The sequence below is a fragment of the Coturnix japonica genome, chromosome 2, assembly GCF_001577835.2.
Source record: "Coturnix japonica isolate 7356 chromosome 2, Coturnix japonica 2.1, whole genome shotgun sequence".
NCBI classification, from domain to species: domain Eukaryota; kingdom Metazoa; phylum Chordata; class Aves; order Galliformes; family Phasianidae; genus Coturnix; species Coturnix japonica.
This window is the reverse complement of record NC_029517.1, coordinates 34790437-34802625: the sequence shown is the minus strand read 5'-3', so window position 1 is coordinate 34802625 and position 12189 is coordinate 34790437. Positions and strand designations below refer to the sequence as shown.

Here is a 12189-nt window from a genome sequence, read left to right as displayed (position 1 = left end):
AGTTCTGTGTTGTGGTGGATAGTGAAAAGCCAAAGCTCATATTATTTTACTCCTTTTCTTTTGATGTGAAATAAACTTAAAACAGTTTTGGTGTTTTTTTTTTTGTTTTGTTTTTTGTTTTAGAAAATGTGCTAAATTCTCTCTTTGCTGCAGGCACATTTCCTAAAGTGTAATCAGTTTTCTAAGTGGTTGTGTTAACAGCCAGTGAAGAGCCATATTCTCAAATGCTTTTGCATTTTCCAGCCATTTTCAGAATTTTCAAATAAACCTTAAATAGCCATATGACATATTATAAGGTTACTTTTTGCTGCAAAATCCAGGAAGCAGATGCTTAGTACTTATAGCATTTCAGCACATCAACCACACAACATAGGACAGCTTCTTATTAGGTCTCCATGAGATTTTCTTCCTTCCTTACCAGCTGCGAGAGTGTTGTGCTTTCGTTTTGTGTGATTGATGTGCTAGCCAGTAAGGTGCGTGTTAATTCCTTGGCATTTTATATGTTGCAATTTTTAAAATGTAAAGAATCAGCTTAAAATTGAGAGAAGAATCTACCATGTGAAGTTTACTTTTCTCACCCACAGTTCTGTTGCTTATAGGCCTCTAACTGTGGTATCATAGAGAGTATTTTGAATTGGGTCAAATTCAAGGCGCAGACTCAGCTGAACAAAAAATGCTCATCTGTGAAACACAGTAAAATCAAAGGCATTCCAAAACTGGATGATGCTAATGATGCAGGTAAGAACACTTAATTTTACCATCTTTTGCTTTTCACAGATTTTTTCACAGGCATTATTGTTTTAAACCTGTCTTTATTTCTTACATGTATGTATATTTTCTAATAAAAAATCTTCATAGTTCTTAAACTAGTTTTCTGAAGCATGTAGTGCTAGAATTAAAGCATGATGATGAGTTTTATATTAGAAATGTCATCTTTTTTTCATTAGAGAATTAGCGTAGCAGAACGAAAATAGCAACATAACTACATATTGAAAGAGCGTGAATTTTCAAGTTGTGATTTTTAAAACAAAAACATCAGACTCCATAAAGTTGGATACCTTTTACTCATTTCTCTCTTGCTTAGTTGTTCTTAGCTGAGGAGCAGGAATTTTACATCTCCTAGGGAGTCTTAACCAGGTATTGATTTATTGAAGATTTAGGACATATTAAATTTCTTATTGCGAAGGCACTGCACATTCAGGAGAGATCAAACAAGGCAGGGGGATGTTCAGTCTCTAAATAAGGTGTGTTGTCATACTCATACTTGGCATGACTCTCTGAAACGTTGCATGTACTGGCAGAATAGTTTTAGACCAGAGGATTGTAATGTTAGAATTAGTAAAAGTTCTTCAGAACTTTCTTTTTAAAGATAGAAGATGCCCTATGGGTCACTTGTTTGCTTTTGAAAATCTATAGGAATTTTTTCTTTTGTACAAGATCTAAGCTCCTTAAAAAGCTGCTGTTGTTGAGAAAGGTGGAACATGTTACTGAGGACTGATTCCTTCAGTGTGACTGAGGATGTGTCAGTTGCTCTGCTCTTAAGAAGTTATCGCAGGGAATGTATTGACTGTGCCTGACTGGAAGCTTAATCTTTCTCTGAAGTTCTGTTATATTTTTAGATATGTGTCCAGAAAAAATACCAGAAAGAACACATAGTGCTTTCATGAAATTGATCACTAATGATCACGTAATTTCATAACATGTTTCACCTGGATGATAATCACATTTGTTGTTTGCAATTCTTTTAGGGAAAAAAGGTTCATACATATATTCTGGTTTGATTCCACTTTGTTGGTGGCATCATAACTATATCTTTTGACAGAATGTGAATACATGTATAATGTAGATTAAATTAAGGCATATGTCTGATTTAGATGACCAAAGATCATGAACGTAAGTTCTGTGTAGTTGGAAGTGGTGAGCTGTTTTTATTACAAAGTTTTAGAGGCTCAGAATTGCACTAAAAATTAATATTTATTTCTGATAATATTTAATAAGCTACAGTGTTCTGAACTTGAGCTTTCATGCCAAACTCCAAACTTGTTTTTATAGTTTCCTGGCTTCAGCCTCTGCAGAATTCTAAAACAAAAAACAAACAAACAATAAAAAACAATAGTGTGAGGAAAGAGCAAAAGCAGGACGTGAAATAACTCCCACATATATCTCAGATATGCATGATGTATGTGTGTGAGTAATTTTCAGATAGTTTGTGCTATAGTAAAGGTACAGAAACAATCTGGTTGTAGTTGGTGGTGGTGTTTTTCTTGTTATTGTAATTTTTTTGTGTGTAGATTTGTTGGAACCACTACATAAGACATGCCATTGCATTTCTATTTGCTCCTTGTCCCAGAGTGATCTTTAGTGTGTTGCTAAGGGCAGAGATACTCCTTCCTGTAGTATAATTTTAGTAGTATGGCAAGTCATCCTTAAATAGAAAATAATTTAAATTATCTAACGTGCAGCTTAGGAATAATCTTGACAGGCTCAATTTTATTCCTATCATTTGAACTGAAACACTTGAACTTGAAAAAACTTGAACTGTTTTTCTGCTTTGCTTCTACTCCTTTCTGAAATACAGGTGGCAAACATTCCTTGGACTGCACACTAATACTAACAGAAGGAGACTCTGCCAAATCTTTAGCTGTCTCTGGCTTAGGTGTTATTGGTCGAGACAGATACGGAGTATTCCCACTCAGGGGTAAAATTCTCAATGTTCGAGAAGCTTCTCACAAACAGGTAAGTAGCCTTGTCAATTAATTTTAGCTGATGAGTGGATAAATTGTGATTATTATTTCTAAGGGCACATTGTTGCGTTTTCATTTTTATTTTGTCATGAAAATTTTGTGGCCAAGATTTTGTAAAGGACCGATTACTTTGAAGCCTGTGATAAAATCCTGTGCTGGAATTATTAAGTGAATACTGAGATGATAAACTTCTATGCTATGAGTAACAGCTTGCATGAACATTTTAAAAATACGATAATTATTGACAAGTAATTTCATTGACTTCCAACATGAGGCAGTAGCACTATTAATTGTTTGATTCTGCTGCCTTCCATGTTTTTTCTTTATTAAGAGTTTTGTTGTAGATCCCTAAAGAAATTATGGAAAGAGAAGGCAGCTTTGTGAGACAGCTTTTTGTCAATATCTACATTTCTCTCTGCCTTCCGAATCCAAAGTGCTGGAACTGTGGAGGAGAAAGGTAGTGGTATAGTCTCAGGGATGTTCATATACAGAAGAAATACTTGTATGTGTGAGGGCTGCAAGGGCTTAGGGATGAAGCAGTTATGATTTTTAGGTAGGGGTACTGAGATAAAATAGCTATTAAGCCTGTATTAAAAAGATTGGGATGTTTCTGAATTTCTGCTTTTTGTATTAACCACAAAAGTTAACTTTTTCTTACAGATAATGGAAAACGCAGAAATCAACAACATCATCAAAATAGTTGGACTGCAATACAAGAAAAGCTATGAGGATCGAGAATCTCTAAAAAGTCTGAGATATGGAAAAATTATGATAATGACAGATCAGGTTAGTCTGAATTTCACAGGTTTTAATATACAGGGCTTCTTAAAATGTGTTTTGCTGTAGTCTTGCAGGCTCCATTTTTGTGCGTTATAGCCTGAAACTGTTTTACAACAATATGGATGTATTCGGAGGAAATCCCTCATGTATGAGATTTCTTTTAGGGAATAATTTATCTATTTGTTGTCTTTGTTACTCCAAATGAACAGCTGAACTTTGCTGCACTGAGAAACCAAACATAAATAATAAGCAATGCAATAATAAAAATGCATATCAACAAGAATGCTTCTGATCAATCAAAAATATGTTGAAAATACTTACAAAATTGAACAGTAGACGAAGTTACAATGCTAGGTAGCCTGAGAGTGATAAGAATGAGGACAATTATTTTTGTGTATTCTCATGAAGTGTGTGTCTATTGTTCTGATCTGTAAAAGACTAGTTATCCTATCCTTCAGATAATAACGAATGCTTTATTTATGCTTTTTGTTTCATTTTATTTTGTTTTGTTTTCCTTAAGTAGTCAAACTATCAAACATTTTATTACTAACGAGAAGTGTGGGCCAGGCTTGTTTTTTTTCCCATGGATTCATCTCTGGGCTGGTCAGGAGAGCTGTCTAGTTCTCTGCTAAAACATGTCTTAGGCAAAGAACTCTGTGAATCACAGCTGTGCATGTGGCTTGGAAGAGCTATTTGTTAGCTATGGGACCATGCCCATAAGTGTCTATTTTATTCTAAGGTTTAGTTCAGAATCCAAATTAAACCTAATTATTCCCTTCTTTTTTTCTGTCAGCAAATACTGTTTTGGTGTATCCTGGCCAGTGTGATTTGTTTATCCTTGCAACTAGAATTCTTCATTGATTAGCCCTCTTGTTTTGGTCTTGTGGTGGGTGTGGCTTTGTGGGATCTGACATTTTATGAGATAACTTCATATTTTCATGTCTGATTTAGGATCAGGATGGTTCTCACATAAAAGGCTTGTTGATCAACTTTATTCATCACAATTGGCCATCACTGTTGAAACATGGTTTTCTTGAGGAATTCATCACTCCTATTGTAAAGGTATGGGTTCTGTTAATGAAATTTTATTTTTTATATACTGCGCAACAGAAAAGTTGATTTGTATTTTTTTTTGTTTTGTTTTGATTTTTTTTTTAAAGGCAAGCAAAAATAAGCAAGAACTTTCATTCTATAGTATTCCTGAATTTGACGAGTGGAAGAAACATATGGAAAATCATAAAGCATGGAAGATAAAATATTACAAAGGTTTGTTTAAAAATAAATAAGTTAACCACATGGATCTAAAAATACTTAATAAATTAATGTTAAAAGCTTTATTTATCGCTGTATTCATGACAGTTTCTTCTGTAATTATATTATTTAAGGGATAAAATGTTAAAGCTTAAATATACAAGAAGTAAAATGTTAAAACTTAATTCTTAAGTTAAATTAATTAAATTTAAAAAACACGGAGTAACTGTTGCATTTTATTGTACAGGTTTGGGTACCAGCACTGCTAAAGAAGCGAAAGAATACTTTGCAGATATGGCTAGACATCGAATCTTATTTCGATATGCTGGTCCAGAAGATGATGCTGCCATTACACTGGTGAGAACATGTAAAAGTAATCCTCTATGATATATTTTATTTTCCAGTGTTCACTGAAAATGGCACACAAGGAAGTCTTATCAGCTTTTCTTGCCATGACTAAAAAAAACAACACACTATTGCAAGAAAAAAAAAGAATTGGAAAATATTTCAAATTTTGGAATGAGAGCCTTTATCCATGCTGCAAAATTTATACTGCCTTTTCATACTTTTCATGTGGTGTGAAGATCAAGGAACACTACATTCAAAGTTGCTTTTAGAGTCAGAACACACAAAAGAGTGCTCTGAGAAAGGCAATAGAGCTCAAACAAATGGTGTCTCACAGCTGCTTAGGGGGCCTGATTTTTGTGCAGAACTTCCTGTGCTCCAGTTTCCAGATGTTTATACAAACATATCTGTTTATTTGCTTATACAAACAAATCAACACTTCTAATGTTATGAAACTGAAATTTTTTTTAGGCGTTCATTAAGAAGAAGATTGGTGATCGAAAAGAGTGGTTAACAAACTTCATGGAGGACACGCGACAGCGTCGACTACATGGCCTTCCTGAAGTGAGTCCTAAGCAACAGTAACAAATCTGGTGGATGAGATTTAAATGTAACAAGGTGTTTGTATTGAGTGAAAAATGTCTGTGGGTTTTTTTCAACAATATTTATATGGTACAGAGACAAAACATTTGACCTACAAGGACTTCATTAACAAGGAGTTGATCCTTTTCTCAAATTCAGACAATGAAAGATCTATTCCCTCCCTTGTTGATGGTAAGCTGACAGTTTATTATGATTTGTTGGAATATTCTCTTTTATTGTTTTTTTAAACTTGTGATTTGGTTTGAAAGCCAATATATTTAGGTAGAGTTTAGAAGACTTCTATATTTTTGTTGTTGTCATTTATACGCTGAGGAGTTATGACAGTTCTTCTGTGAAGAAGTTTAAACTGATGCTTTGTAGCCTTTTAGATTAACCAGAACTCTACCCCGGACATTACAAGTCCTTTGCTTCTGCTTAAACAGTCAGAAAAAGCAAGTCTTTTAGGTGCTTATAATAATTACAATTCAAGTTGTATCTGAATTTAGATAAAAATGAAAGGGTGAAATGTTTTCTCCCATCATGTAGCACAAAAACTCTTAATGCTTATTGATCCTTCATGCAGTCATCCTATGGTTCTCTAAATCAGATTTACTAACTCTTCCTTTGCAATGGCGTGGGTATGAAAAGAAGCATCTTTTACTGCACAGTTTGTTCTTCATGTGTAAAGCTGTCTGCAGGCAGCATGAAAAGAAATTTCTGCCTGTATTTTTGTCAGTATAAATATGCTTACTAAGATATGGTAAAAAAACCTTGAGGTTTCATAAGACAAAAAGGAAAAAGCATTTATCTCCGGTTTCCAAACTGGATGATATGCAGACAAGTTATCTGGTCCCTTCCACAAAGATGGTGTAGTTCAAGTGTACAGGTACATCAAGTGTACCTAAACGATAAAGATAAGATCAAAGAGAATGGCTTCTTAAAACTGTAAAAGATCTAGAAGGGATAGAAATAGCATGTATTTTTGTTTTATCAGAAATAGTTAAATTTCAGAGTGCTTTAAAATAAGTGTAAGCTACAATTACAGTTGTCACTGCTGGATTTGTGTTGATTCTTAGGAAAAAGATTTTGCTCACTATACTGGAAAGAAAAAACTCTTGACTTGCAGAGGTACATTTAGGATGAAATTATACTTATTAGAATAGTGTGTGTGCTACTGGCTTAAAGGGTTAAGTTTCCATTCTTCGGACAACTTTTTGTTAAAATATTCATTTCTACTATTATTTTTATTATCTTAAAATAATTGAAAATAATTTATTTTGTTAAAATTACAGAGTTTAGAAATGAGAATAAAGCAAAATCAAGATGTTTTTTTTTTTTTCTTAGAAACCAATGCTTTTTTATGTGTTGAAAATGGGATCTTCTTCTTACTAGGTTTAAAACCAGAGCAGCGCAAGGTTTTGTTCACTTGCTTTAAGAGAAATGATAAACGTGAAGTAAAGGTTGCTCAGCTGGCTGGTTCTGTTGCTGAAATGTCAGCTTATCACCATGGGGAGGTGAGTACGAAGAGTAGAAAAGTTGTGAGAATTTGTAGCCTGTGTACAATGTTTACTGTATTAAAATTCCAAATCTTTTGACTCAATCTACTAATTACAGGTTTAATTTTAAAGAGTTTGAGCCGAGCAGTAAATACTTTAAAAAGAAAATATATTTCCACTATGTCCAATTCCTTATGCGTGGTGGTATTACCAAATAGTTAATGGGTTATGGAGAAACGGTAAGTAGATAAGTACATAGTAAACTTATTCCATATTCTCAATCATAGTAACTATGTGCAATGGAAATTTTTGGTGTTGAACAAAAAATAGAGTCTTTTAAGGTAAGAAGGGTACAGTGTTCTCCAGTACCTGATACAATATTGAAACAATGGTTGCTTCTATCTCTTGTTTGTTTATGTTTATCTGAAATATCAACGTGAGTTGCCATATTCATTCTCTTTCCATCCTTTCATCTTTGCCTTTGAATGCAGTGAGTAGTAGTTTGTGCAAGAGAAAGCAGGTGCAATCATTTTTTGCCCCTTTAATTACTCCAGAAAAGTGCTTTAAAAAAACTGAGAAAACTTTGGGTTTTTCCATGCATTGAGTACAAGGACATTTAATTCAGGGAGGCAATGTGGCTACAAAAGAGGGAGCTTTATGCTTTGCCAGTAGCTCTAGTAAGAGGCTATGTTCCTTTCTCTAGCTCAACTTGACTTCTTTGAAATTGAGGTCAGGTTAGTCACAGAATTCCTGGACATTAAAAATCTTCATTCTTGACTGATTAGGAAAGAGTGTACTTCTAATGTTTATTTCTGTGAACATGTATTTTCTTGCAGCAAGCATTAATGATGACTATTGTCAACTTGGCTCAGAACTTTGTTGGAAGTAACAATGTTAATCTTCTACAACCTATTGGTCAGTTTGGTACCAGGCTTCATGGTGGAAAGGATGCTGACAGCCCTCGCTGTATTTCCACTATGCTAAGGTAAACATATTGTCAACGGTTTACATTAAGCTTTTGAAAAGCTTTATTATCGAAGTAGTCCTTTCACAACAGTAAAGGATTTATTTTATTTTATTTTTATTTTTTTATGTGAAAGGAATAGGAGAGGATTAGTCTGTTTTGATAGCTGTTAGTGCTCAATTTTTGCCTTATATTTGTAAGTGTGGTTTTTCATCTTGAGTTTTCTGCAGAGATTTTCTCTGCATAGAACTGCTGTATAAAATGTAGCTTTCAAGGAATTAAACTCTGAATTATAAAGATGAAGACTGAAAATGCTGTAGACTTAGGTCTGTGTGCTGTGTGATCAGTTGTTAGTGTGTTATATACATGTATAATTGGGAAGGAAGCAGACATCATCTGTTATTAGTATGCCATTCCATTGGGAAGAACTTTGTTTTCTCAGGAGGTGTGTACATTGTAATTTCAGCTTCAGAATGGCAAAGAATAGAAGACATGAAAAAAATAGGTCATATTTGGACACACTGAGGGTTAAAGCACTTAGACGTGAAACTAGTGGGACTCCAGTTAAACAGATTTTTATTTTCTTTCTTTTTTAAAGCCCTTTAGCCAGGCTTCTTTTTCCACCAGTGGATGACAACTTGCTGAAATTCCTTTATGATGACAACCAACGTGTAGAGCCTGAATGGTATATGCCCATCATTCCTATGGTTTTAGTAAACGGAGCTGAAGGAATCGGTACTGGATGGGCTTGCAAACTTCCAAACTATGATACCAGAGAGATTGTAAACAACATCAGACGAATGCTGGATGGCTTAGATCCCCATCCCATGGTAAAAATAATAATATACACTAGCATTTTATACACTTGGTAATCAAATCTAATTTTGTGCTTAGGAAATGTAGTCATATAACTCCATGAATGCTTGATTATTGAAGTAGTTGAATTGGTTGAACTGTCTTGTAATTTTGCATGGGAGCCTTACTTGACTGTTGGAAAGTGATGTGGAGAAGTTCATCTTGAAGAAAAGAAACAGTGCAATTTGTGTATTTCCAGTTATTTCAGAGGACTTTCTGTTCTCTGTTGACAGTAAGACTTTGAAGTTTCAAGTCCTAAAGATAGTCATTTTTCATTAGAGTAGAAAGATTTTGCATTAGAGTAGAAAGTTGGACAATAAACCAAAGAAAGACAAATACCATTTTCCTGGATTCAGCTACATCTTCTTAATTATGTACCTACTCTTTAGGTAATAAGGTAATTGCTTCTGTCACTTGCACATGCGTATTTTTTGGACTTTTTTTGGTAATGTTTTTACTATGACATGAGATTATTACCAGCATGAGATTAGCACAGTATAAAGTGAGAGCTGTAGGGTGCATGGGAAAAAAAATATATTCTCTATCTTACTACGAAGTTTCTTAGCATTCCACTGATTTTTGTTACAATTTCAGCTTCCAAACTACAAAAACTTCAAAGGATCCATTCAGGAACTTGGTCAGAACCAGTATGTGGTCAGTGGTGAAATATCTGTGGTGGACAGAAACACTGTGGAAATTACAGAGCTACCTGTAAGGACATGGACCCAGGTAAGTTACAGTGAAGAAAAAAAGCTCTATATTAAACAGTTTTATCCTACATGCAGGAGAACATTTTAGTCCACTTCTGATCGTTTTATATACATGGAAAGAAACATGGTTTCATTCTTTTCTTTGCCTTTGTAGAAGAGGGTTCTACTTGTACTATCTCATCTACTGTTCATACTACAAAGAACAACTGCTTCTTCTGCTGAGTTAATACATAATCCCCTTCCCCCCCCCCCCCTTTCCCTCCTTTATATTTTTAAGTAGACTTTCTTTACCTTGTAGAATGGCTCTAACGTTTTTTTCTAATCCCTGCTTTCATTTTTAGGCTACATTGGTTTTGTAAATTATCACTGGTTTCACCTGTGGTACCCAAGTTGAAATCTTAGCTTTGTTGTGAGCTTGGTTTAAAGAATTAGGAATTTAAAGAAGTTGGAATAAGTCTTTCTGGTTTTTTGCTATCTTTTTCTTAATAGGTGTACAAAGAACAGGTTCTGGAACCTATGTTGAATGGAACTGAAAAAACTCCAGCATTAATTTCTGACTACAAGGAATACCACACTGATACGACTGTGAAATTTGTTGTGAAGATGACAGAAGAAAAACTTACACAGGCAGAAGCTGCTGGATTGCACAAAGTCTTTAAGCTTCAAACAAGTCTTACTTGTAATTCTATGGTAACTTTTTTCTGTTTGACTATTAGAATACATACAGTTGCTTGTTGTAAACTTGAATGTTTTTGCAGTGAATTTGGCACGACTGAACAAATCTCTTCTTCGTATTTGCTGCTGACAAAAAGTAATTGTGAACTGTTTGAATTCAATTGTCTTGGAGATAATGCAAGTCTTGCTTTTTTGATCATGTTGGGCTCCTTGAATTTTGAAACTTCACTGTAACTGTCTAGAATTCTAGTCTTTTTATGGCAGGTACTACTTTCAAACATTGTCACAAAGCAAAAATACACACATGCGTGTGTTGAAAATGGCCTTGCTCAATCTATTGTGTAGATTATTTTTGAAAAGCAAATGCACCATATCAAGGTGAATGTAATTTTCACAGGTTTGAATAAGTGTAGGGACTACTGCTAGAATCTTTCTGTAAGGCTTGTATTTGTGTAGGAAGCAATCTGTCCTAGTGTAAACATGTTAAAAAGTTAGATGTCTATGTGAGTCTATTATGCATCCTCTTGAATGTGCTGTATAGTCCCTGAGGAAGGTTTGAGCTGTCAGTCTTCAAAATGCTATTCTTCATATAGTGTGCATGTGAGAGCAATAGAAATAAACTCATACACGAAGATTAAAAATCTTGAGTTAAGAAATCTCTCTCAAGCCATATGTTATCTCTTTTTTAGGTGCTTTTTGATCATATGGGATGTTTAAAGAAGTATGAAACTGTACAAGACATTTTGAAGGAGTTCTTTGATTTGCGATTACATTATTATAGTTTACGTAAGGAATGGCTTGCGGGAATGTTGGGTGCTGAATCTACAAAGCTAAACAACCAAGCTCGCTTCGTTCTAGAGAAGATACAAGGGAAAATTACCATAGGTGAGTAAACACTCTCTAAAATAGAACTGGGAGGAAATCTGGAAGTGATTTAAATGTAGTAAAATGTATTTGTATGTAAGACATGGACTTTCACAGCATTGATTTTGTTTGTTTGTTTGTGTTGTAGAGAATAGATCAAAAAGAGACTTGATTCAAATGTTGGTTCAGAGGGGCTATGAATCCGATCCAGTTAAAGCTTGGAAAGAAGCGCAGGAAAAGGTGATGATCAGAAATCTCTGGATACGTTTGATGCTGTTGTTATAAATGATATTCATTTATCAAGATATTTTTTTTCATAAATTCAATATATTTTTGTAGTAGTCTGATTAATTTATGACACAACACTTTAACAAGATTATTCATTGCTACTTTTCATTGGCTTTCATTCTTACAAACACAAATTTTCATACAAATATTGTTGCATAATTGTGATATTCCACATAGATAATTCTAAGAAGACAACTAGATATATATAGGTTGAAAATGAGAAGTTCATACATTCAGGGTTTTTATGGCACTCTGACAGGAACGTGTCTTTTTGGAAAAGACAAGAAAATATTTCTTGTTACTGAATCCATGAGGAAACACCTTAGTAATCCATCAGGGTATTTTGGGGAATTGCTGTTTTTCGTTTACAAAGTTAAGATTAATCATATGTCTAATTCTGAATATTTCACTTCAGGCAGCGGAAGAGGAGGAGCCACAAAACCCAAATGATGATGCTTCCTCTGCTTCTGGATCGACTTCTGGCCCTGATTTTAACTATATCTTAAACATGTCTCTGTGGTCACTCACAAAAGAGAAAGTGGAAGAGCTCATTAAGCAGAGAGATTCAAAGGTTGGTGTGCTGTGAGAGGCTTATTCTGAAATGATTTAATAATTACTGATGTGCCCAATTGTGA

At 34.3% G+C, this 12189-nt stretch overlaps 1 protein-coding gene across 5 annotated transcripts in view; it reads left to right on the top strand.

Annotated features, from left to right (window-relative positions):
* Positions 1 to 12189, top strand: part of LOC107309267 (DNA topoisomerase 2-beta) — a 54647-nt gene that overhangs the window by 33141 nt on the left and 9317 nt on the right. For all 5 annotated transcript variants that reach the window (XM_032442352.1, XM_015853910.2, XM_032442351.1 and 2 more), the window contains exons 11-26: positions 600 to 738; positions 2579 to 2736; positions 3405 to 3530; positions 4476 to 4586; positions 4685 to 4790; positions 5023 to 5132; positions 5592 to 5684; positions 5780 to 5894; positions 7095 to 7216; positions 8035 to 8183; positions 8761 to 8992; positions 9612 to 9746; positions 10217 to 10417; positions 11092 to 11287; positions 11415 to 11506; positions 11970 to 12125. In XM_032442352.1, the coding sequence (XP_032298243.1) occupies positions 600 to 738; positions 2579 to 2736; positions 3405 to 3530; positions 4476 to 4586; positions 4685 to 4790; positions 5023 to 5132; positions 5592 to 5684; positions 5780 to 5894; positions 7095 to 7216; positions 8035 to 8183; positions 8761 to 8992; positions 9612 to 9746; positions 10217 to 10417; positions 11092 to 11287; positions 11415 to 11506; positions 11970 to 12125 (2241 nt within the window). The remainder of the gene's footprint in view (positions 1 to 599; positions 739 to 2578; positions 2737 to 3404; positions 3531 to 4475; positions 4587 to 4684; positions 4791 to 5022; positions 5133 to 5591; positions 5685 to 5779; positions 5895 to 7094; positions 7217 to 8034; positions 8184 to 8760; positions 8993 to 9611; positions 9747 to 10216; positions 10418 to 11091; positions 11288 to 11414; positions 11507 to 11969; positions 12126 to 12189) is intronic.